At 39.5% G+C, this 27,827-nt stretch overlaps 1 protein-coding gene across 1 annotated transcript in view; it reads right to left on the bottom strand.

The window, feature by feature from the left end:
• SYTL5 (synaptotagmin like 5) overlaps positions 1-27,827 on the bottom strand; it is a 133,735-nt gene that overhangs the window by 63,527 nt on the left and 42,381 nt on the right. The window contains exon 3 of the mRNA XM_087859445.1: positions 21,119-21,328. Within this exon, the coding sequence (XP_087715571.1) occupies positions 21,119-21,328 (210 nt within the window). The remainder of the gene's footprint in view (positions 1-21,118; positions 21,329-27,827) is intronic.

Here is a 27,827-nt window from a genome sequence, read left to right on the forward strand (position 1 = left end):
TTTTTGTGGTTGGGAAAAAAATCAAAAGAACAGTATTTCATGACATATGAAAAGTATATGAATTCCATTTAAAATCAGCGTCTGTAAGTTTTATTGAAATACAGCCATGCCCATTTGTTTATGTATTATCTCTGGCTGCTTTTCTACTATAAAGCAAAGTTGAGTATTTTTAGCAGAAACCACATGGTCTTCAAAGTTTCAATATTTACTCTCTGGAATTTTAGTTTTTAAGAATTTGCCAACCTCTGCAATAGGACAGAGTTTACACAAAAAGAAAAAAACGGAAATAAATATAGATTAGCGACTGAAAGTGACCCAATAGTGGCATACCAAAAATCTCACTTCTGTTTTTATTTTTTTTTAAATCTTGCTGGGATATGGGGTGAGCTGGAGAGCACACCACCAGCAGTTTTCTGTGTGACAGGGGAAGTGGGACATCAACTGTCTACATGCCCCGGGAAGTGGTCCTCCATATCATCTTTACCATATGTGCCTAGAGCTGCTGCCAACACCTATAACCCAAATAAGGTCTTCCCAGAATCGTTAGTCATTACCTCTTGCTATCCTTGTAAAAACAATAACTATAATCCTTGTATTTGCTCAACTCCGATGTGCACTTGAGTCATCTGTCATTCCAGAGCTCTGCAACATCAGAACAATCTCTTGGGACTGTGCCTTTGCCACGTTCTCTGGTCCTGGAGGTAGATGGGAGCCTTGTCGGAAGAATGAGGAGCCAATACCAAGCGCGTGTATATCATGTACCAAGTAACGGGCTAGGCGCTTAATACAGATCTCTAGTCCTCACTGTAAGCCATGAAGTAGTTGTTAGTATTCTCTCTTTCAGAGGAGGAAACCAAAGCTCACAGGGTTAAATAACTTGCCAAACGTATAATGGCGGTATGACAGAAACAGGATTTATACTGAAAGCTCATACTCTTTACATTTGGCTAAACCGCCAGAAAAGAATGCAGAGTTGCCAGCTATAACAAGGCTTTAAGTAAAGATGAAAACTTAGGGAAGTGAAGGAATACTACATAGCATTTCATAGGATGGGCTATGATTGTGCACGTGTGTGCAGGCACACATCCACACATGTATCCTGGGGGTAGACTGATAGGAATAGAGCAGAATGAAAGAGTAAAGAAAATAAACACGATACCCACCATGAAATACAAAAGACTAATTCAAAGGCATACACGCACCCCTACATTTGTTGCAGCTTTACAAAAGCCAAACTACAGCCCAAGTGTCCAAGGACAGATGAACAGATAAAGAAGATGTGGTGTCTGTGTGTGTGTGTGTGTGTGTAAACACACACAGAATGTTATTTAGCCGTAAATAGTGAAATCTTTCCATTTGTAACAACATAAGTAGAGCTAGAGAGTATAATGCTAAGCAAAATAAGTCAGTCAGAGAAAGACAAATACCATATGATCTCACTCATATGTGGGAACTTAGGAAACAACAAACGGACAAAGAGAGAGAGAGAGAGAGAGAGAGAGAGAGAGAGAGAGAAACTAAGGAAGGCTTTAACCAAAGAGAACAAAACTGATGGTTACGAGAAGGGAGGTGAGTGGGGTGATAGGGGATATATGGGATGGGGATTAAAGAGTACACTTAATCATGATGAAAAGAAAATGGAAAAAAAAGAATATTCTAGCAGTATTTTTATAACATTATAAACTGAAACAGTATAAATGCTCATCAACAAGAAAACAGACACATTACATGATGATACAATAGTGAGGATAAAGATGCATGTAATGGTATTCACATAAACATGGATAGATTGCACAAAAAATGCTGAGCTAAAAATGTCACAAAGAATATATACAGTATGATTTCCATTTCTGTAGCACTCAAAAATGAAAAGTTATATATTACCTAGGCACATATCCAAGTGCAGCAAAAACCATGAAGTAAAGCAAGGGAATGAAAAATACAAAATGAGAACAGTCTCATTCTTAAACTGGGTGATGAATACATCACATTACTGTTTAAATTGTACATACACGTTACAGAGTGTCTTGCTACATATGATAATTTGACATTTTTTAAAAACCCTCTAGTCTATGTAGATGTTAAGATACTCCTCCACAGTAAACAAAGCATTCAAAACCTGGACAGGGCTCTTGTATATAATTAATAGGTGACTCAAAAATAGCATGTCAAGGTGCTCAAAACAGTTTCTTACCACTCCCAAATTCTCTGGATCAGTGTGGGATCACTCTGATGTGAATCTTTCCCTTGTAGCTAGATTCTGGAAACTTGATAAAGTGGACTGATTTTGAAATCACTATGTGGCAACTGCCAATGCCCATCAAATCAAAGATCACCAGGAACCCACTAATGTTGAACAAGTTGAGATATTTTTTTCACCACAATGAAGGAAAACACATGCCATGAGCCATGGTGCATCTCAGTAAGAGGGCATCTGAAAGAGTTTAATATAGGATTTGGATTTATGGTAGGTAATTTTGGAGAGAGTTCAAGGGAGCAGGGATTTGGTCTAAATTAGGTGATGTCAGGAAGTGGGGACAATGCGACGACTGGTGTCTTAATAGTTTTTATGTAGATGGAGGGCAAATGAGAATAAGGCTGAAGCTGCAATTGGTAAGGAAGCAGCAGGTCATTCACACCAGTCAGGAAAGGGGTTTGTTTTGTACTTTGTGGCTTGAACGGTCACCTTGTTTTTGTCTATTCTAAGACTATGTATTGTTCTTCCTTTGTTTCACTTCATCATGGTTGCAGTGTAATCCTGTGGGATGCCGATGCTCTGAGATTATGTCTAACAGATGAACACCATGGCCTCCCTGTGAGTGTCAGCTCATCTCCTAACAGCATCAAAGCCTGCATGCAAACATGAGACCGGTTTCCAGATGTCAGGGGCTGAATTTCTCTTCCTCATAACAAAGGACGATACACTCCCTTTTGCACTCTCTCTGTGTATCTTGCAACTGTTGGTACTATCTTCTTTCAAGTTTACTGGCGGAGACCCATATTTTATCTATTTTGGTTATATTTCATCTACTTCAGTAATTATTACCAATTCATCAAAAATAAAAACATCAGTTTCCTCCTTCTTTAAAAAGACAAAGACTCTCACAAGGATACACAACAGCATGAAATGTCACATGGCATGAATAGAAGATCAGGTCATCAATACCATAGAAGTAACTCACTTTTTGGTTCCGTCACGTTGTCTTTCGGAGTTCAACTGGAGTGCTGATTAGGAAAAATGATCATTATGACTGTCTTTGTGTTGGATGGCAACTGCCACAGCTAGTATAATTATGTGGAATTTTGTAGTTCTCATTAAGAGAGCAAAATGAACTAACTGGCTGTGTCAGGGTCCCTTTCATTCTGTTTCTAGAGTTAAATCTAAGACTAGACCTACAGCAACGAACTTGTTAAAATGAGAAGTGATTGTAGAAAATGCCTAGGGCCGCTCAGCCCATTGTAACAGGTAGCCTCCCTCCATCAGTCCTTGCTATAAATCGTTCCAGTGGTCCAGCAATAAAATCTCTTTATTTTGATCCAATCCGAGGTAAATGACAATAAAGGTTGTGCTTCCAACTGATTAGAGAATGAGTCACTTTCTGACTCATCTCATCTCTTAGAGGTCAGGGTGAGAATTTCAATTTTATGGTCTATTAAGCATGGAGACAGCCCAGTGGTGTTGCAGCATTCCCTCACAACAAACAAAGGGTGTTCACTGCCAATAAAATATCATTCATGCTTCTTTTTGAAAACTAGTCCATAAATGGCAAACAAGATACTTCTAATACTGACAGATAGTTTAAGTCTCAGAGATCACACAGACTAGTAGCAGGAATAGTGGAGAAGTAATGGTCTGTTTTCAGCTTTAAAAATAAGGAGGGACTTTGATAAATCAAATTAGACACTCATCATGTAAATTTCCAGCTGTCACAGAAGGATGTAAGTTTTTGTCATAGAAGCATAAGAATTAACTGAAAGCTCTGTTTCTTCCTCCAGACATTTGAATGCATAAAAACAGAGTTTACGTTACTGAGGAGACAATACTGTAATAAACTCATCTTCCTCCTTAGACTGTGAAACCATTGAGGGTAGTCTATGTTTTATTCATCTTTGTATCTGAATGTCCTAGTATACCAAAAGGTTATCAATAAATATTATAAAAGGGATGGATGGATGGGTTGATACATGGATGGATCAATTGGATAGGTGGATGGTTGGGGTTATTAAGTTATTGTTTCATCAATAAAAGTAGTGCAAGTGATTCAGAAGTTCTGTATCGATGCATTAACATCTACTATGGAAGACACAGAACTTTCAATTTGTTATTATTTATTCTTACACCCTTCTGACAACAACTGGTATTATGTTTTTCTGTGACAGCTGAAAATTTACTGTGTTCCGAGGGCAAATGTACTTGGCATAGCTCATGGACTTTTTGTATTTTTTTAATCCCATGCTGCTGACAGAAGAAAACCACGTTTGTTCCATAACTTGCTTAAGCCTGAAATGCTTTAAGTAGAAACCTGCCATCTACTCACTCACTCACTCACTCATTCATTCATTCACTCATGTATCCATTCATTTGCTTATTCATCCATCATTAACAGTCACTGAGTACCCGCTATAGGCATTCTTTTAGGCCCTAGAACTACATCAGTGAACACTGATAAAAACCCCTGCCCTCATGGTTATAAAGCTTATATTCTAGTGGAGGAAGAAAGATAATAAACAGGACTAATAAGTAAAATACATAGTATATACATATTAAGGTAAAAAACACAGGAAGGGGGGTATTAGTTTGGGTAGAGTAGCTTCCATAACAAACAACCTCCAAATTCCAATGACTTAACACATTTAAAGTTTATCTCTTATTAATATAACCTAATGTTGATCTGACAAGATTTAGAGAAAAGTTTATGTCAATCGGACCTGCAATTACCATCTATACTGACTAGCAGACCACTGATGGCAAAACTTTCAATTAGCAATGTGTGAATACACCAGACACTTGGGTCTTATATTGAGAAGTATGCTTCAGTGATTACAAGTGGCATTTAGAGGTTAAAAACAAAATTCCTCGGGGCGCCTGGGTGGCACAGCAGTTAAGTGTCTGCCTTCGGCTCAGGGCGTTATGGGATCGAGCCCCACATCGGGCTCCTCTGCTATGAGCCTGCTTCTTCCTCTCCCACTCCTCCTGCTTGTGTTCCCTCTCTCGCTGGTTGTCTCTATCTCTGTCGAATAAACAAATAAAATCTTAAAAAAAAAACACACACAAAATTCCTCTTCCCACATAGAAGCTTGAAGCAACTCCTGATCGACTGAAGGGCTCATGAGTCACAATCCCTAGTTACTATTATTTGAGTAAATGAGGGTCCGGGGTTAGAGAAGAGGGTGAACAGTAATGGAATAAGAAATAGAAATGATTTAATACTAGGAATCAAATAAAAATTCTGCATAGGATTAGAAAAATAGTTATTGAGAAATTCCTTATAAGTCCTCAGACTCTGCAATTGGAAGGTCATTTATTAAAATTCCATTTTCTTCTTCATTGCCCTGAAATGGTAAATCCCACCTTGACAGCATTTTGTGGGAAAAGAGCTGGTTGAAGAAATAAACAAACTTTGATACTTATCCCAACTCTATTAATACACATACTAACCTCTTAGTGTTCTAATTTCCACTATTTAAAAAATCTAAAATCAAATGCCTGTCTTTACTCCTTAAGAGTAAATGGGACCCCAAAATAGATCAGCTCTCACAGGGAGAGAGGCTCCAATTTTGAAATCAGCTCAATCTCTGATTTGATTAAGATAATCTTGAATATTTAGTGGTCTTATTTTATTTTCCTCCTGTAAGTAAAATATACATTCTCAAATGATAGATATTGTTACACAGAATTTCACTAACTTTTACAATTTTTCAAATACTTTGTCCATCGATCAAAAGTTATCAGGTTTATGAGAAAACAGGATATGACCAAAACCAAGAGAAACAAACAAACAGAAAATCAGTCCCATAAGGGACTCAGATAATAGAATGATCATTCATAGACTTTTAAATAATTACAGATAACTTATCCAAGAAATTACAAGAAAAGGGTGAAGGTCAGCAGAGTCAGAAACATAACAAAAGCAAAATGAAAAATCTAAAACTGAAAAACCCAACTGAACTTATGAATGAAATAAATGTGCTTAACAGCAAATTAGACATAGTCAAAGATAAGATTAGTGAATTGAAAGATCAGAAAAAATATACAAAATGAATTCAGAGATATAAAGGGATAAAATATGGAAAGGAGTATAAGAGATACATGGAAGCTATTGAATAAAACTAATATACATATTTGGAGTATCTGAAGTAGAGGAGAGAGAGGGGAGAAAGCAGTATGTGAAGAGATATTATCTGAGCAATATTCAAATATGACAAAAGATATTAATAGATACAGACTTAAGACAGTCTAGATACAACAACGTGGACAAATATAAAGGCAATCAGACATAGGCTAGATGTGTTATAGAAACTGTGTAAATCCAACAGAAAAGGGGAAAATATTAAAAGGAGACAGTGAAAACTATTGTTACAGTTGATTCTTGGACAACACAACTTTGAACTGTATGGGTTTACTTACATGTGGATTTTTTCCAATATATTGTTAAAATTTTTGGAGATTTGTGACAATTTGAAAAAACTCACAGATGAACTGCACAGCTTAGAAATATTAAAAAATTAGGAAAAAGTTAGGTATGTCATGAATGCATAAGATATATGCAGACACGAGCCTGTTTTATCATTTGCTACCATAAAATACATACAAATATATCGCAAACTGTGAACATTTATCAAAATTTATGCAAAGACTTACAGACCATACATGGCACTATTTGCAGCTGAGAAAAATGTAAACAAATGTAAAGATCAGTATTAAGTCATGATTGCATAAAATTACCTGTAGTATAAATTGTACTGATGTAGTAATTTCATAGTCACCTCCTGTTGCTATTGTGGTGAGCTCCACTGTTCCAAGTATCTACTTAAGATGCCATGTGACAATAATCATCTCCACGTGAACAGTTCATTTCTACAGTAAACTACGTATCACAGTAAAAAGCGATCCTTCGTGGTTCTCATATTTGTCAGTTTAGTGCAATACCTCAAACTTCAAATGACACCCTTGGACCCATACACAGTACCACTAGTGAGGCTGGGAGTGCTCCTAAAAAGGAGAGAAAAGTCATGGACTTATAAGGAAAAGATGAATTGCTTGATACACACCACAGATTGAGGTCTGCAGCTATGCTTAGCCACCAATTCAAGATATATGAATCCAGTGGAAGGACCATCATAAAAAAAGAAAAAACACCTCACGAAGCCGTTGCTGCAGTTACAACCAGCAGGTGGGAAAACATTGCACTTTTCTCAAAATACCTATCTCGTATTGAAAATGCAGCTTTTATGTAGGTGCAAGATTGTTATAAGAAAGGCATAGCCTATAGACTCTTATGATTTGGGGAAAACATGAAATCGTTATATGACAACCTAAAGCAAAAGAAAGGTGAAGGATCTAAAGCTGGAGAATTTAATGCCAGCAAAGGATGGTTTGATAATTTTAGAAAGAGAGAAAAAAAGTCAAGATAACAGGGGAAGCAGTTTTGGCCAACTAAGAGGCCGCAGATGAGTTCCCAGACACCACTTACACACTCACGGAGGAGAAAGGATATCTGCTTGAACAGGTTTTTAATGCAGATGAAAGTGCCCTATTTGGGGGGGGGAATATTCCACAAAGGACATTTGTTAGTAATGAAGAGAAACGAGCACTAGGATTTAAGGCGGGAAGGGATAGGCTAACTGTACTGTTTTGTGCAAATGCAGTTGGGTTTATGATCAGGAATGCGCTTACTATAAAGCTGCTAAGCTTCGCCCCGCCCCTTGAAGGGAAAAGGTAAACATCAGCTGCTAGTGTTTTGGTTGTATAACAAGAAGGCCTGAACAATGAGAACACTTCCTCTAAATTGGTTTCACCCATGCTTTGTCCCTGAAGTCAGGAAATACCTTGCCCGTAAGGGACTGCCTTTTAAAGCTATTTTGATATCGGACAATGCCTCTGGCTACCCAGAATCCCATGATTTCAACACCGAGGGCATCAAAATGGTCTATTTCCCCCAAACACAATGTCTCTAATTCAGCTTCTAGATCAGAGGGTCATAAGGACATTTAAGGCTTCATTATACATGGTACTCTATGGAATGGATTGTCAACATTATGGAAGAGAACCCTGATAGAGAAAACATGAAAGCGTGGGAGGATTATACCATTGAAGATGCCATCATTGTTATAGGAGAAGCCATGAAAACCATCAAGCCCGAATCAATAAATTTCTGCTGGGGAAAACTGTGTCCAGATGTTGTGCATGACTTCACAGGATTTGTACAGAGCCAACGAAGGAAATCATGAAAGAGACTGTGGCTATGGCAAAAAAGGTGGGGGGCGGGTAAAGGGTTTCAAGGTATGAATCTTGGAGAAGTTCAAGAGCTAACAGACACCACATCACAGGAATTAACAGAAGATGGCTTGATGGAGATGAGAGCTTCTGAACCAGTCCAGAGGATGAAGAAGAAGAAGACATAGAAGAAGTGGTGCCAGAAAACAAATGGACATTAGACAACAGGGCAGAAAAGTCTCGATTATTCCATATGGCTTTCGGCTTCTCTGACCACATGGACTCTTCTATGACATGGGCACTGAAACTAAAGCAAATGGTAGAAGAAGTATTGGTACTATATAGAAATATTTTAAGAGAAATGAAAAAGCAAAAAAGTCAGAAATTAGGATGTATTTCTGTAAAGTTACACTGAGTGTACCTCCCTCTCCTTCCCTCCTTTCCACCTCCTCCGCCTCTGCCACCCCTAAGACAGCAAGACCAACCCCCCTTCCTCCTCCTCAGCCCACTCAGTGTGAAGAGGACAAGGATGAAGACCTTTATGATGACCCACTCCCATTTAACAAAGAGTAATCATCGTGCCATAAAGTTAATAAACTTATACATTCATACAGTTAAGAAATGTATCTGTTACGTATGTGTGTGTCTTTGTGCGAAAATCTAATAACTACAAGAAATGTATGAGACATTTTTGTATCATCATCATCATCTAAGTATTTACCATGTAGAACACTGTGTGCAAGACGTATATGGAAGCGATTATGCCTATCCGCACATAGGCATAAGATGAATGATAATTAATATGTGATTAATGTATCAGTTTTCTTACTGTTTTCTAACTTTGCTTTCAACGAATTACATTACCTTACATTAAGCTCTCTCTCCTAGTTGGAGAAACTGCATATCAGCCTATCATTACAGGTAAGTGGTTTTGAAAAATGTAACAATGTTTCCAAAACTGTATTATTAATATGACCGTAATACCATATGCTATAAAAAATTTTATAACAATCCATGCATTCGTGTCTAGGCTAGGCTACCATGAAGCAGGAGAATCAATTACACTAGGCTACCAAAAAACGATCATATTTTTGCTTCTTCATTATCAATGCATGAGTTGACATACCTACAAATAAACGTGAATTTCTTTTTCACATTATCTTATTTTTGAGGTCAAATGTTAATAATATATATAATATCTACCATATTTTTCAAAGATTTATTTTATTTGAGAGAGAGAGAGCAAATGTGAGCAGGAGGAGGGACATAGGGAGAGGGAGAGAGAGAATCCTCAGACTCTCTGCTGAGTATGGAGCCAGATGTGGGGCTCAATCCCAGGACCCTGAGATCATGACCTGAACTGAAATCAAGAGTCGGCTACTTAACCGACTGAGCCACCCAGGCACCCTTAACATCTATAGTATTTTATATCATAGAAGACAATACTCGTATAGGTACTGACAGATGATTCATCCTGTAAACAGATCATGGAAACTTACAGGATTGATAATAACAACACAGTACTATGTATGCATTTTCTCTCCTATAATTTTCTTTTTTTTAAAAAAGATTTTATTTATTTATTTGACAGAGATAGAGACAGCCAGCGAGAGAGGGAACACAAGCAGGGGGAGTGGGAGAGGAAGCAGCAGGCTCACAGCGGAGAAGCCTGATGTGGGGCTCGATCCCATAACGCCGGGATCACGCCCTAAGCCGAAGGCAGACGCTTAACCACTGTGCCACCCAGGCGCCCCTCTCCTATAATTTTCTTAATAAAACTTTTTTCTAGCTCACTTTATTGTCAAAATACAGTATATAATACCTGTAACATACACAATATGTGCTAATGAACTGTTTATGTTATTGGTAAGGCTTCTGGTCAACAGAGGCTATTAAGTTTACAGGGAGTCAAAAGTTATAAATGGATTTTTGACTATGTGGGGGGTCAGTGCCCCTAACCCACATTGTTCAAGGGTCGATAGTACTTTCAAAAAAGCAACAGCATAGTGACATCTGATTTCTTAGCAAAAACACTGGAAACCAGGGGCGCCTGGGTGGCACAGCGGTTAAGCGTCTGCCTTCAGCTCAGGGTGTGATCCCGGCGTTATGGGATCGAACCCCACATCAGGCTCCTCCACTATGAGCCTGCTTCTTCCTCTCCCATTCCCCCTGCTTGTGTTCCCTCTCTCGCTGGCTGTCTCTATCCTGTCAAATAAATTTTAAAAAATCTTAAAAAAAAAAAAAACACTGGAAACCAAAAGCCAATGGAATAATGTGCTCAAATGAGTGAAAGTTAGTAACTTCTAACCTAGAATTCAGTAAGCAGCAGAAACATGCTTGAAAACTAAGAGTAAAATAAAGCATTGCTAAGAAAAACAAAATCTGAGAGCATTTATCACTAGGAGAACTCCACTAAAAGAAATACTGAAGGGTACCCTTTAGGCAGAAGGAAAATTATCCCAGAAGGAAACACAGAAATGTAGTAATAAAAAATACAAAGCAATGGAAAGGGTAACAGTGTAGTAAATCTAAGTGAACGTTGACTATAAAAATAACAATAATTTCTTGTGGGATTAAGTGTGTTAGTCTGAATGTCTGTGTCTCCCTCATAATTCGTATTGAAACATAATCCAGTGTGATGGTATTTGGGGGTAGAGCCTTTGGCAGGTGACTGTGTTGCCCTTATAAAGAGACCCCAGAGAGCTCCCTTGCCCCTTTCACAGTGTGAGGACATAATGAGAACACAGCTATCTATGAAGCAGGAAGCAGGCCCTCAGCAGACAACATATCTGTCAGAAACCTGATTTTGGATTTCCCAGTCTCCAAGATTGTGAGAAATAAATTTCTGTTGTTTATAAGCCACCCAGTCTATGTTATTATTTTATAGCAGTCTGAATGGACTAAGACAAAGTATGTATATGTGTGTGTGTATTTCTTTATATATATGTATATGTATGTATATACATGTGTGTATAGGTATTGATATACAGATATTTAAAATGTACAATAGCACTAGAAGGGGAGTTAAGGGAGTTAAAGCATTTTAAGATTCTGGTATTAGAAGCACCAAAAGCACTAATTTATATTAGATTTTAATAAGTCAAGAATGTATGTTGTAATTACTAGAGTAATCATTAGATGAGTGATAAAAATGTTTAAATAACAGAGAAATGGAAAAAATACTTAGACAACTGAAATGAAGGCAAATAAATAGATAAAAGAATGGACAGATGGGACAGAGAGTGAGTAAATAGGTGATAGATTTTAAGTAAAAGATATGAGTAATTTTGTTAGTACAAATGGAATAAATATCTTAATTAATGACAACAATTGTTGGACAGGATTTAACACATACATGCACATTTACATGCTACTTACAAGAGATACACCTTAAATATAAGGAAACAAAATGGTTGAAAATGAAAGGATAAAAGAGAATTTGCCAAACATACGCTAAAAGAAACATACACAAAAAATGCTGTTGCAGCCATAGCAACAAGCAAAGTAAACTTTAAGGAAAAAATCAGAACTAGAGATCAGGATGGAGTTTTCATAATGAAAAATGTTTCTGCACACCCATAAAATATCACAATCCAAAATATTTAAGCACTCAAGACTATCATTTCAACATATATAAATCAAATATTATCAGAACTAAAAGGATCAATAGAAAATTGACAATCATTATTGAGAGAGTTTAGTATATACCTCTCTCAATATCAGACAGAATATAGAGATAAAACAATCAGTGAGGATATGGGGGATTTGGACGACACAATTAACCAACATCACGAATAGACATATCTAGGATATTCCAATAAACAACTACAGAATTCTTTTTTTCAAGGTATAGGAAACATTTAACAAAACTGACCATTTGCTGGGCCAAATTTCAAAGACTGACATCAGATAAAGTATGTTCTCTGACCACAATAGAATAAAGCTAGCAATCAATATCAAAAAGAGATACAGAAAATCCCATGAAATTAGTAACTCATAGTTAAAGATGATGGAAATTACACAGAGAATGAAATAAATGTCTTAAAAATGATGGCTATAAAAATGTGTGGGATGCAGCTTTATAAAGCAGTAAAAACAGGAAAATTTATATCCTTAAATGCATGTTAGAGAAAACGAAGGCTACAAAATCAAGTCGCTAAACACCTGAATCACAAAAAAAAAAATTTATGAAAAAAAAAGCAGAATGATATACAAATTATAGAACCTAGATGTACCAAAAGGATGAGAATATATCCATTCAAATACCAGGGAATGTAGAAAAGTTTGAGTCATTACAGTTTTAAGGTTACTTGAGAAGGAGTTGGGATCCAAATCTCAGTCCAGAGCAAAACTCATAGAGAGGATTCCATATAAAGACACAAGGATATAATGTTTATTCACCTAAAAGTCATCAAATGCCCATAGGGAAAAGCTGAATGACAGTGTTCTCAAATAGACTTCTCTTATAGATTGGCCATGCTTTAAAATGAGTTTTCTTAAACGTATTAATTCTACTCACAATTTTTAAATTAAATATCCATAATGCAAAAAAAATCATTAGTGAAAAATACAATAAATCCAAAGAAAGTAAAAAGAAGAAAATAAAGAAGGCAGAAAGCAAGAAAATTAAAAACAAATATGCAATATGGCAAAAAGACACAAGTATTACAAAATAAGAAATAAAACAGTCTATTCTTCACAGATGACATGACTGTATATAAATAAAATCTGCAAGGCTCCACAAAAACTGTAATAAATAAGAAGTAAATTCAACAAGATTGCTGAATACAACGTCAGACTACACAAATCAATTGCATTTCCCCATATCAACAATTAGAAAATAAAATTTAAGAAAGATTCTATGTGTGATAACATAAAAAGCAGATACTTGGAAAAAATCTAATAAGGTATAAGATTTGTACAAGACTATAAAATATTGAAAGAAATTAAAAGCAAATAAAGGAAAAGGCCATTAGTATTTATGTATCGCAAGGCTAAATTTTGAAAGATGTCAATACTCCCCAGAAGTACCTATTGATATAACACGATCCCTGTAAAAATGCCAGTAGGGTTTATTTTGTGGAAATTGTTAAGCTGATTCTTAAAATTTATATGAAAATACCAGGGGCCAATAATAGCCAAGGCAATTTGAACAAAAAGAACAGGTTGCAAGTCTACTGGATATAAAATTTCATAATAAAACTACAATAATCAAAATACTGTGGCACTGGCACGATGTTAGACACCTTTGAGAGCAGACATAAATAATACTTGGTTTGTGAAAGTGACATTGTGCAGCAGTGAAAAAATGATGGTCATTTTAATTAAAGGTCCTGGGTCATGTGCATATATATATTCAAATAAAAAAATAAATCCCTAACTCATAGCATACACAAAAATCAGTTCCAGGTAGATTGTAGGGCTAAGGGTAAAAGTTAACCCGGGTAACAATAAAGAAGATCACATAGGAGAATATTTTCATGATTTGGGAGTTAGGGGAATTTTTCTTTAACAGAATACAGGAACCCCCCCCCCCACTAATCAAATAGGAAAAGATAAACAAATCAAGTTACTAAAAATTAGATATTTCTGTTCATCAAATGGCACCATTAAGAGAATGAAAAGGCAAGTCAGAAAAGGTATCTCTAACACTAATAACCCACGTGGTTTGTATGCAGAATATATAAAGAGCTTCTTCAAGTGAGTTGCTGAAAGACGATAGAAAAATAAGCAAGAGACTTGAACTGGCACTTCACAAAAAGGGATGTTTAAATGGTCAATAAAGATCTGAAAATATTCTCAATAATAAAATGTAAATTAATCTACTACACACTCAACAAAATTATAAAAACAAAAAAACAAAAAAGTAAAAATGTAAATAACCACCACTCTGGTGTATTGCTAGTGAGAGGGGAACATGGCACAACCCCTCTGGAAAGCTCTCTGGCATCATCTACGGAAATTGAACACATACATATTCTATGACACAGCCATTTTAGTCCTATGTATATACCCAACAGAAATGCACACACATGTGTACCAAGAGGCAAGTACAAGAATCTTTATAATCACATTATTTGTAAGAGGTAAAAACTGAAAACATCTCAAATATCTATTAATTAGAATAGTATATTCATTCATATCTACTTATAAAATGTGATATTATAAAAGAGTAAAAATGAACAGATGACTAATAGGGCAACAAAATACATTAGTCTCACAAGTATGTTAACAAAAAGAAGTTATAAACAAACAAATACACACCATGTCATTAAATTTATATAAAGTATAAAGAAGTCAAAGCTAATCTATGGTGTTAGCAGGATAGTGTTTCTTTTTGGGAGATAAAAAAGGAGCAGTGACCGGGAGGAGGAAGGGGAAAGGCTTCTGGAATATTAGTAATGCTCTACTTCTTCACGTTAGTGATAATTGCATGGAAATTGGGGTAATTCCCTAAGCTGTACACCAGTGCCACTCAAGCAGAGACAACTTTTGCTCCTCAGGGGACATTTAGCAACATCTGTGGGAATTTTTCACTGTCACAGCTGGAAGGTATAGGAGGGGTACTGGCGTCTAGTGGGTAGAGACCGGGAATACCGCTAAACACCTACGATGCACTGCTGCTGTTGCTCCCAACAGAGAGTCCTATCACGCGAGACAGCAGTAATGCCGAGACCGAGAAACTCTGCTGTATACTTGTCACCTGTGTTCTTTTGTGCATGTAAGTTAACACGCATAAAAGAAACTCAAAAGGCTATTTGTATATGTCTCCATAAAAAACAAGGGTGTTAGTCTCTATCCAAGTTTTTCTGTTTCCATCTCTTTGCTTCTCATTGATTTTTAAATTTGATTTGTTGCCTTCTATTGGTCACTAACAACTGAGAGGGAGAAATGCTCCTGCAAAACTGTGTAGAAGCAAAATGAAAACTGAGGAAATTCTGTCCATTAATCTGTTATTTCCTTGGTGACTTATTCTGACTATACCGGAAGAGCCTTCATATCCAACTCGGAAATGCCAAATGAAGGGGAGCAGAATCAGAGAAAGCTATTATGACACACTCAGGCAAGCTTTCTAAGAAGTGTCCAGGATGGAAAACAGCAACTTCTACATTACTTACTTGACTCACAGATGTATTGTGTTACTTTTAACCAGAAAGCAAAGTGCATTATTGATAGTTTTTCCAAACAAGTAGATGGACAAATAGCCAAAGGAAATAATTTGATTTCACGGGAAAACAAGATAACCAAATTACTTTTGCATCCTAATTTGCAGATGATTAAACTCCACTTAGAAAGTGAATACAGATTTTGGACTTCTGGGGAAGATGGTATAGTAAGAGTACCCTAAGCTGACCTCGTCCCACAGACACAACTAGCTAACACCCATGTCCGTGTATGTAACCCAGAGAACGACCCAAAGACTGGCCGAACGACTCACCACAGCTCAGTGTAGATAAGAGGACACATCAAAGACGGTAGGAAGGGCAGAGATGCAGTTGGGAGCTAAAGAGACCCACAGGGCTGCCTCTGGGAGAGAGGAATACCGCGGGTGTGGGGTGTAGGAGGAACAGAGGAGGAGATCCCCACCCCAGGCACCCCAGGCATGGAGGACCTGCCCCAGGAAAACAAATCCCCATAACATTTGGCTTTGAAAACCAGAGGGACCTAATTTTGTGAGTTCTTACTATCAGTGGGGCTTAACACCTGGGACTTTAAGACTCAGAGGGCTTGGCTCTGGGATAGCCAGGAGGGCAAATGGAAACTGAGTCCCCACCCTTAAAGAGACAGCACAACAAAGAGCCCCACTGAGATACAGCACAGAAGCAGTAGTTTGAAAAGGCCTGGGGGTATACGGGAGGGAGACGTGCTTCTTAATCTCAGAGCATGTGCTGGAAGGGCAGAGATCATTGGGAGACCTCTCCAAGAACAAAAGAGCTGGCAGGCACCATTTCCCTCTCCCCCCCACCCAACCTAGACACACAGACACCTGTGAGAACCAGCTTGCTAACAGTGTACCACGCCCTTGCATTCTCCTGTGGACCTGCCCCCTCCAACAAGCTCTTCACCAGAGCCCGTCCAATGTGCTGTCACAAGCCTGGCAGTGTGCAAGCAGCCCAACAGGGGCCAGTACCACTCCAGAGGGACTCCTGCCCCACGGAGAGGGGAATATAACCACACACACCGTTCCCACTGCAGCCCCAACAGTGGGCTGCGGGCAGACACCTGGTCTGACTGCAGAGCCTGTCCACCAACAAAAGCTTCTCAGGAGACAACACAGGGAGAGTTGCCCTATAGACATCTGACAAATGCCTGGTCTGGCTCCACTCAAGCCCACGATGGCCCCAGACTGGCCCACTACCATCACAGGGACCAAACCCTGCCCACAACAGGCAGAGAGCACCATTGCAAACAACTTGACCGAAGGCAAAAGCGGCTCAGCCAAAACAGTAGGGTGCACGCAACACATATAGGAGACAACCCTGAAGCACCAGGTTCTGCTGAACAGGGGACGTTACACTGCAGGGCACTAGAGTATTTCCTCTTCATAAGGCTATTACTTCCAAGAGCAGGAGATGTAGGAGTTCCCATCTGGCTCAGATGGTAGAGCATGTGACTCTTGATCTTTGGGGTTATGAGTTCAAGCCCCGCACTGGGCATGGAACCTACTTAAAAAAAAAAAAGAGCAGGAGATGTAGCTGACTTTTCTAACACAGAAACAGACATAGAGAGTTAGACAAAATGAGGAGACAGAGGATGGTCCCAAATGAAAGAACAGGGCAAAAATCACAGCAAGAGAGCTTACTGAAATGGAGAAAAGTAATATGCCTGATAGAGAATTTAAAGTAATGGTCATAAAGATACTCACTGGATTTGAGAAGAATGAAGGGCCATAGTGAGATTTTTAACAAATGGATAGAAAACATAGAAAAGGAAATTAAGAATTCAATAAGTGAAGTTAAAAATACACTAGAAGGAATAGTAAACTAGAGGAAGCAGAAGAATGGATCAGTGACCTGGAGGACAGAGTAGTAGAAAGCAATCAGGCCGAACAGGAGAGAGAAAAAATAATAAAAAATAAAAACAGACTTAGGGAACTCAGTGACACCATTAAGCATAATAACATTCACATTATAGGGATCCCAGAATGAGAAGAGACAGAAAAGGGGGCAGGAAATTATTTAAGGCAATAAGAGCTGAAAACTTCCCAAATCTGGGGAATAAAACGAAAATCTAGATCCAGGAGGCACAGATAGCTCACAACAAAATTAACCCAAGGAAGTCCACACCAAGACATGTAGTAATTAAAATGGTACAAAGTAGTGATAAAGAGAGAATTTTAAACGCAACAAGAGGAAACAAAACAGTTACGTGAAAGGGAAACTCCATAAGGCTATCAGCTGATTTTTTTAGCAGCAACACTGTAGGCCAGAAGGAAGTAGCATGATACAGTCAAAGAGCTGAAAGGAAAAAAACCTGCAGCCAAGAACACTCTATCCAGCCAGGTTATATCATTCAGAATAGGAGGAGAGATAAAGAGTTTGTCAAACTCAACACTCAAAAAACAAATAACCCAGTCAAAAAACGGGCAGAAGACACAAACAGACACTTCTCCAAAGAAGACATATAAATGGCCAACAGACACATGAAAAGATGTTCAACATCACTAGCCATCAGGGAAATACAAATCAAAACCACATTGAGATACCACCCTACACCAGTTAGAATGGCAAAAATTAACAAAACAGGAAACAACAAATGTTGGTGAGGATGCGGAGACAGGGGAACCCTCTTACACTGTTGGTGGGAATGCAAGCTGGTACAGCCACTCTGGAAAACAGTATGGAGGTTCCTCAAGATGTTAAAAATAGAGCTACCCTACGACCCAGCAATTGTGTTACTGAGTATTTAACCCAAAGATACAGATGTAGTGAAAAGAAGGGGCACATATACCCCAATGTTCATAGCAGCAATGTCCACAATAACTAAACTGTGGAAGGAGATGAGATGCCCTTCAACAGATGAATGGATAAAGAATATGTGGTCCATATATACAATGGAATATTATTCAGCCATCAGAAAGGATGAATACCCACCATTTGCATCAACATGGATGGAAATGGAGGGGATTATGCTAAGTGAAATAAGTCAAGCAGAGAAAGACAATTATATGGTTTCACTCATATGTGGAACATAAGCAATAGCATGGAGGACCACAGGGGAAGGGGGAGAAATCAGAGGGAGAGACGAACCATAAGCAACTATGGACCACAGGAAACAATCTGAGGGTTTCAGAGGGGAGGGGGTGAGGGGAAGGGGTAACAGGGTGATGGGTATTAAGGAGGGCATGTGTTGTGATGAGCACTGGGTATTATATGTAACTAATCGTTAAACACTATGTCAAAAACTAATGATGTACTATACAGTGGCTAAGTGAACATAATAAAAAAATACCATCAACTTATTATAGACTGCTATATGCATAAGATGTTATACACAAACCTAACGGTAACCACAAATCAAAAATCAGAAATACATATGCAAAAAATAAAGAGAAAGGAATCCAGCAAACTGTGAGAGAATAGAGGGAAAAAAAGGGAACAAAGAATGACAAAAACAACCACAAAACAGGTAACAAAATGGCAATAAGTACATACCTATCAATAATTACTTTGAATGTAAGTGGACTAAACACTCCAATCAAAAGATATAGGGTGACAGAATTGATAAAAAAGGAAGACCCATCTATATGCTGCATATAAAAGACAGATTTTGCACCTAAAGACACAGGCAGATTGAAAGTGAAAGGATAGGAAGGCATTTATCATGCAAGTGGAAGTGAAAAGAAAGCCAAGGTAGCAATACTTATATCAGACAAAATAGACTTTACAACAAAGACTGTAACAAGAGACAAAGAAGGACACTATATAATAATAAGGGGGGAAATCCAACAAGAAGATATAACAACTGTAAATATTTATCCTCCCAACATGGCATCACCCAAAATTCATAAAACAGTTAATAACAAACATAAAGGAACTAATCAATAGTAACACAATTATAGTAGAGAACTTTAACATTCTACTCACATCAATGGACAGATCATCCAAACAGAAAATCAACAACGAAACAGTGGCTTTGAATGACACATTGAACCAGATAGATTTAACAGATATATTCAGAAATTCCATCCTAAATCAGCAGAATACATACACTTTTCATGTGCACATGGAACATTCTCCAAAACAGACCACATATTAGGCCACAGAACAAGTCTCGACAAATTCAAAAAGACTGAAGTCGTACCATGCATCTTTACTGACCACAACAATATGCAGCTAGAAATCAACCTCAAGAAAAAATCTGGAAAGACCACAAATACATGAAGGTTAAATGACAAGCTACTAAACAATGAATGGGTCAAACAAGAACTCAAAGAGGAAATAAAAAAAAATACATGCACACAAAGGAAAATGAAAACACAATGGTCCCAAACCCTTGGGATGCAGCAAAAGCCGTTCAATGAGGGAAGTTTATAGCAATATAGGCCTACGTCATGAAACGATCAACAAATATGATAAACCTCTAGCCAAAGTCATCAATGGGGGGGGGTCAAATTAAAAAGTCAGAAATGAAAGAAGAGAAATAACAACCAACATGACAGAAATACAAAAGATTATAAGAGAATATTACGGAAAATTATATGCCAACAAACGGGACATTCTAGAAGAAATGGATAAATTCATAGAAACATATAACTTCCCAAAACTAAATCAGGAAGAAATAAAAAATTTGAACAGATTATCAGCAATTGTTATTGAATGAGTAATCAAAAAACTCCCAATAAGCAAGAGTCCAGGACCAGATGGCTTCACCGATGATTAAGGAGAGTTAATACCTATTCTTCTCAAAGTACTCAAAAAATAGTAGAAGAAGGAAACCTTCCAAATTCATCCCATGACGCCAGCTTTACCTTGATTCCAAAACAAGATAAAGATACTAAAAGAGTGAGAACACTACACACTAATATATCTGATGAGCATAGATGCAAAAATCCTCCAAAAAAATACCGGCAAACTGAATCCAACAATACATTAAAGAAATCTTTCACCATAACCAACTGGGATTTATCCCTGGGATGCAAGGGTGGTTCAATATTCACAAATCAATCAACGGGATACATCACATCAATAAGAGAAAGGATACAAACCATATGATCATTTCAACAGATGCAGAAAAAGCTTTGCCCCTCAGCTGCCAGGGAGAGCAGGCTGGCTATTACATTCTCATCTTGCCAGTGACCCCAAACACCCCCAAACTCCTTAGGGAGTTGCCTCTGCCTCTGAGAAGACATGTGGAGTCAGGTGGGGCTAGAAGTGAAGAAAGCTTGTGGGTGGGTTTCAAATGTAGGAGACCGCATTCTGTGAAGCTTCCAATTTTACTGTTTTATAGTTTTTAAAACTAAAAATACCATTCTCTCTATTTTGCTCGTGGTCGCTCACTCATGCTCACTGCTCCCCCCGCTCAGAATTCTACAAAGGCATTGCTGAGCCTGGGTTGGGCTAGATTTTAATTCTACTCTCTATCCCTAAATTTTAAAATACTCCTTTCTTCTTTTCCTTTCCCCACACCAAGCCCTTGGGTCATCGGATCTGGCTTTCCACAGCAAGGAAAGAAACTCACGCGACTTTGGCACAGATGGTGCACTTCCAGCTGCCATCGAGGCCCGAGACGCGACACTCGCTGCACACTCGCAGGGAGCAGGCCCGGCACGGGTCTCCTCGGTCGAACAGTAAGCCCAGGTTTCTCTGGCAGTGAGCACAGACTCTGCCGGTTTGTTGCTGAGTCTTCCCACTTCTACGCTTTGCTTCTAAGAGTTCATTTTTCAGCTTCCTGGAAGGAGAGAGGGAGGGAAAATCACTTAAAAAAAAAAGAAAACAGGAGTGGCGCTCTCTTCATGGAAGGAGTATTTTCATTTGCAAGAATCAAGTAGTCAGAGGCAGATACTTTCAGAAAACACAATTTCTCTCTCTCGAGTCAACAATCCTTTGATATCAGTACTTGAAACACATAGCGTTTGTGGTTTACATATGATTTTTAACATCCTCCACTAGTGCAATGAGTTTGCTAATAGTACATATTGCTATTCTCCGCTAACCTCTCCGAGCAGATCTTCAACACCCTAACCTGGGAGCACAACCCACCTGGCAGCTCACACAATACCATCTTCCTTACCTGTCTAGATATACCACGTGAAGCAAGAGTGTGAAATCAAACTTGGCAACGGTGATACTTCCCTGAAGTCATCCGATAAAGAGTTTTCTACAAGGACAGATCCCACCATTTCAGATCTCAACACTTCTGCTTAGCATTTGAGGTTTTCTAACAACTTCCACCAACCTCTGGGTTTTGCTGTCAGATATACCTCGGTTTGAATCTAGGTTCCATCATGAATTAGCTGTGCAGCCTGGCAATGATTCACCCACTACACTCTGGTCTCTTGCTCTCTACAATGGGGGTAATGATGTTCTTATGTGATTGTTTTTAAGATTAAACAAGATGATCTGTGTAAAGGTACCAGCATGGTGCCCGGCATATATTAAATAAATGCTAGTTCCATGTCCCTTCTTTCGCTACCTGACATATAATTTTTTTAGATATACACATTAGAAACGAGCTCTTCAAAGCGATGTGACAGCGTCATCTGGGAACTTATTGGGATTGAATGCAGAATCTCAGGCCCCACCTTAGACCTGGATCAGATTCTGCACATTCACAAAATCTCCAGGGCATCAGAGTTTGAGAAGCATAGCTTCAGAACATCTGGGCTCAAATTTGTCTATCTGCTGGAATCACCTGGGAAGATTTTAAAAAATAGTGATTCTCGAGTCTCACCCTTCTCCCTGCCAGACTCTGATGGCATTTTTTTTAAAGTGTGACTATTTATTCTAATATACTGCCAAATTTGGAAAATACTACTCCAAAAGATAGGTTCGTCTCTACTTAAAAGTTTCAGAGACATGCTGTTTCTTTATGCTATCGATCTCCAGTCCCTTCTCTCTCTCTCTCTCTCTAAGATTTATTTTTTTTGAGAGAGAGAGAGAGAGAAAGAGAGCACATAAGTGGGGGAGGGAGGGCAGAGAGAGAGGAAGAGAATCTCCAGCAGACTCCCTGCTGAGTGCAGAGCCCAAAGTGGGGCTCAATCTCATGACCTAAGCCAAAATCGAGTCGGACGCTTAACCAACTAAGCCACCCAGGTGCCCCTCTAGTCCCTTCTTGAACACAACATTTCTATGTTTCAGAAAAAACAAACATCCCAGAATCATTTCACACATCTCATACCATTTCCTTTTACATTTGTGGTACTGAGCCTTGTTATACCAGACTAGACTAGCATCTCTCCAAAAGCAGGAATGATGACTTTAGTTTCTTGAATATACTGCTCATGACCCAACTCTGTGCTAGACTACAAGGTACTTAAATATCATAAACTATTATCTCTTTGGGGTCTTCAAACCAACTTGTGAAGTATTACATCATTCACATTAAAGATAGAGAGCAGTATACATAAAACCAGAAACGAGGTCTTTTAATTCCTAGCCTAATGAGAGCTTTCTAAATGGGGAATTTAAAAAGGGAGGAGTAAAGTTTCTAAAACCTTTGATCAATTGTCTCCTCCATTCATCCAATGAACATTTCTTGAGTGTCTATCCTGTGCCAGGCATTCTGGTATTCAGAGACAAGAATGAGTCAAAACAGGGTATCTGCTAAGAAATTCGCATTATTCTCAATGTTAGTCAAGAAGAGGACAAACCACGCAAGATGATTCATGTGCTACAACAGGCGGATAGAGAATGCTCTTAAGACCTCATTCTTACTCACCAGAACACAAACAAGAACCCACAACAAGTTTTCCTAATCCCTGATTTAGAGTTTACAAAGTACCCTTATGTCCTTTTTTTCATGAACTGGCTTATGAAATTGAATGTAAGAAAAGCTCCACACAATTTACTTTTGAAAACTTGCAGAAGCTACAAGCTTTAAAATAACAGAATGAGCTCTCATTTGAAAACCACACTTATTATCTGGAGAATCACAACAGATGTTTGAACACCTCAGGGCACGAGACATAAAACATTGCTTATTCGAAATCTACAACAATGCACCCAACAATGGCAAAAAAACAGGTAATTAAAATGGGTAGAACAAAGATAGCAATCATAAATAGCAGTCCTATCTGAATAGGCTGCTGGGCTAAAGAGTAATAAATGGAGAAAATAGGGGTATTCCAGGACATTCCAGAGGCAAATTTTCTTCTGGAAAAAAATTCCATGAGCAGATGCCTGGATCACTTTTACTTACCAGTTCCTTAATCACTTAGTAGTTCCTTAGAGTGGGTGAGACCACTTGGAAAAATTATGGCCATATACAGAAACATTTTCTTCTTTTTTTAGATTTTATTTACTTAGAGAGAGAGCACACACAAGTGGCAGGGAGGAGCAGAGGGAGATGGAGAGGGAAAAACAGACTCCCTACAGAGCAGGGAACGTCACGCAGGACTCCACCCCAGGCCCCTGGGATCATGACCCGAGCTGAAGGCAGAGGCTTAACCGACTGAACCACCCAGGTGCCCGAAAATGAAACATTTTCATTGCATCTTTCTCTGTGCTCCACTGACAGGACTCTATTTAGCAATCGTGTTTCACCTAGTTCAGTTCTAGAGTCTGAAAAGACTTGGGGCCCCCTGTACATCAGGGTACAAGGAAGCAAGAATTTAAAGGTCCCAACACACTAGTCAGGACATTTTTAAGGCAACTGGTGCCAGTTGTCCCACATATTGGGAGCTATCTCTGAGACGGTGGGAAAGGATGGGAAGAATTCCACAGGCTGGCACAAAATACTAAACAGCCTGGTTTTTCAGATTGTTCTTAGAAACTGACCTAATTTAATCATGCCTAGGATAATTTACATGAAATGGACATAGCCATTTTCAGACACTCAAGAGGAGAAAGGTTAAAGGGAGGGTAATTGGAACTAGGAAAAGAAAGTATGCAAGGGAGAATTGGTATCAAGGAGAAAAGGAGTATTGGGAGCTCAGAGAGAGGAATAGGGTGGGAGAGGTCTTTTCCCTCTGCTTTACTATCCAGCACCAACAAAGCAAAGTAGGCCTTATTTGGATCCTGCATTGGCTGACCCAGTCTGAGAAAGGTATCTGAGGAAGGTGACTTTCTGGGCTTTAAGCATGGTATCTGTTCATCTCCCACACCCACATAGAAATGCTTCTGGTTGGGGCGCCTGAGTGGCTCAGTCGTTAAGCGTCTGCCTTCAGGTCAGGGCGTGATCCTGGGCGTTCTGGGATCAAGCCCCACATCAGGCTCCTCCTCTGGGAGCCTGCTTCTTCCTCTCCCACTCCCCCTCCTTGTGTTCCCTCTCTCACTGGCTGTCTCTGTCAGATAAATAAAATCTTAAAAAAAAAAAAAAAAAAGAAAGAAAGAAATGCTTCCGGTTCCAAGTAACAGGCTTAAACACAGGCTTCAGTTGTTAGCCCACATAACTAGAAATCCAGAATTAGGCAGTTCTTGCATTAGTTCAGAGGCAAATCAGACCACTAAGGGACTCAGGATCCTTTCATCCTGAAGGTCCCCTATCTTCAAGGTGTGGCTTATCATTCTTATGCAAATGACCAGCCAGCTCCGGAATGGCACCCGTGTTTAAGACAGGAGGAAGGGGCAAGCTGTGTCAGCTGTACCCGTCTCTTAACAGAAAAACGAAAATTGACTTGGAATTCCACACCCCCTCCATCAGATTCTCCTTAGGTTCTCCTGATCAGACAGTGTCCTAGCACCACCACCAACTGCAAAGGAGGCTGGGAAAGTGGAACGAGTCAGATCACACAGCCCTGTCCTCTTGACATTAAACGTGGTCCTGTGACTAGCATTTGTCCTTGAAATGCAGGATGTGGTCCCACATAAAAGCTTTAAGAGCGAGTGCGTGGCTTACCACGTACCCTCGTTTGCATGGAGAGTGGCAGTGTCCGAAATAGTGTCTGCTCTGTGAGTCTGAGCCTGGTCTGAGGAAGCTGTGAAAGAGAGTCCTCGGCCATTTTGTTAACAGACACGCAGCACGGACGAGAAACAAACCTTCATGGTTTTAAGGTGCTAAGAGTTTGGGGCTGTTATTGTAGCATCACTTAGCCCGTCTGACTGCTAAGTCGAGCCTAGTTCTTCATCTGGCTGCTTCTTCGTCTGACTTCCCTATGTCCTTTTTATTTTGGTTTTACTGCTGCTTCCCCAGGGAAGCTTTCTCTGACCACCAAATCTACAGCAAATACCCACTTTATTCTCACTCCCAGAACTGTGTTCTTTTTCCTTAGAGCACTTACTGTAATTTTTTTTTACTTACTGTAATTTTTAATTGTACATTTATTTGGCTGTTTCTACTGGTTTAATGTTTGTCTTGCTAATTTCTCTGTAATCTCCATGAGGGCAAGACTATATCTGTGTTTAGCTATGCATGTTACAGCACATAACCTAGTGCCTGGAACATAACTGATATCGTTTGATTGAATGAATAAAAGAAAGCATAAGCACAAGCTAGCAAGTGCCAGAGGAAGAGGAAGAGGAAGAGGGAGGGAAGGAAGGAAAAAAAAAAAAGAGATAAAGAGCGAAGGGAAGGAAGGAAAACTCAGCCATGCCGTTAACTAGCTGGCACTCGGCATTCGAGTTAACCTCTCTGGATCTCAGTTACTTCAACTTCTAAATAAATATTCCTTTTATATCTTCCTCCGAGGGTGTTTATAGGAGTCAGAGGCAATAAAGTATGGTAGGGTGTTCTGTAAATTATAATGGCCTTTACAATATGAAGTCATCAATCTTAAAAGGAGAGTGAGAAGAGAAAAATGTACAATGTTGGGTCTGTTGAAAATAAAGTCAAATTAAAATTGGCTAAAACTGAGATCAAACACACTCTGAAAAAGTAATCCAAGCCTGAGAAAACTACAGAATGTTCTCAATTACTTGTTAAGGACTTCCAGAACTTTCTCTGTCTTCCTTAACTTTATTTCTACACTGTTGTTCAGAATGAAAAACCATTTTGATTCTTGCCAATATACAAAATCTAACCAATTACTCTATTTGTTCTAGTGTGGAGAGAAGCAAAGAGTATGGGAGGTGGATAGAAAAGTGTAGTAGAGATAAATATGGCCCCAAATCAACTGTTAAAAACTGATGAAAAATAAAAATAAAAAAAGTTGAAGACATTTAATGCCAGCTAACATCAATTCTTTATTTGAGATGAACTCAGGTTGCTCTTGCATTTTAAAATATCAGTTTATTCCTTAGATTTCCTTGTTGCTACAAAGATGTGCTGATATTAACATGCAAATTGATGACCCATATGTAATTGGAATCTAAAAGACCGAAGAGGACTGGGGAGTTAAGATGGCGGAGGAATAGGGGACCCCTTTTTCAGCCGGTCCCCTGAGTCGAGCTGGATAGGTACCAGACCAGCCTATATAACCACGGAATCAGCCTGAGACGCAGGATGATGCATCTGGATCTCTACAAATGAACATCTCCAGCGCTGAGTATTGAGGTACGAAGAGGGGAGCTGTAAACCGTGCACGGATATCGGAAGATAAACGGAAGGGGGAGGGAGCCGCCGCGTTTGGGCGCCGGGAAGCGGCAGCCACCTGCACGGGGGAGCGGGGGACACACAGAGGGCACCCGCGAGAGAGCGGACTGAGACCGGTGAGCCGTGAACGCGCGCGCGCCACCAGGCATCTCCCGGAACACCGGAATCCCGGTGTGCTCACGGGATCCAGACTGAGACCGGGAACTCCCGGAGCGCGCGCGGGGCGGCTGGCGGCTGGCGGGCCACCTGCACGGGGGAGCGGGCGGACTCGCGGTCGGCACCCGCGAAACAGCAGACTGAGACCCTGAACCGGGTGCGCGCGCCACCAGGCTTCTCACAAAACTCCGGAATCGAGGTGTGCTCACCGGGCATAGACTGAGACCGGGAGACCCGGGAGCGCGCGGGGCGGCCGGTGGCTGGAGGCATTAGAAACACAAAGGACAGAGACGCAGCCGGTGGCTGGCGGCATTAGAAACACAAAGGACAGAGACGCGCCGGCCCTGGAAGTGAGGGCAGGGTCGCCGAGTTGGTGCGCACATCCCGGGACGCTGCAGGGTTGAGCAGCACCAACAGTAACAGAGTTAAAGTGGCCAGAACATCAGTGGAGAACGGGCCGCAATCCCTCTGTTCTGTGACAATGCAGCCTCTGCTGATCTGACCCTCAGAAGAGGCATAGCCGGCCGCCAGGGAAAGCCGCCAGAGAACAAAAGCCTGGAAATACCGGCTCAGAGAGTGCCCATCCCCATCCTCCCTCGCAGGG

This window comes from Ursus americanus, chromosome X (assembly GCF_024610735.1).
Source record: "Ursus americanus isolate L20-20 chromosome X, mUrsAme1.1.p, whole genome shotgun sequence".
In the NCBI taxonomy this organism is placed as follows: domain Eukaryota; kingdom Metazoa; phylum Chordata; class Mammalia; order Carnivora; family Ursidae; genus Ursus; species Ursus americanus.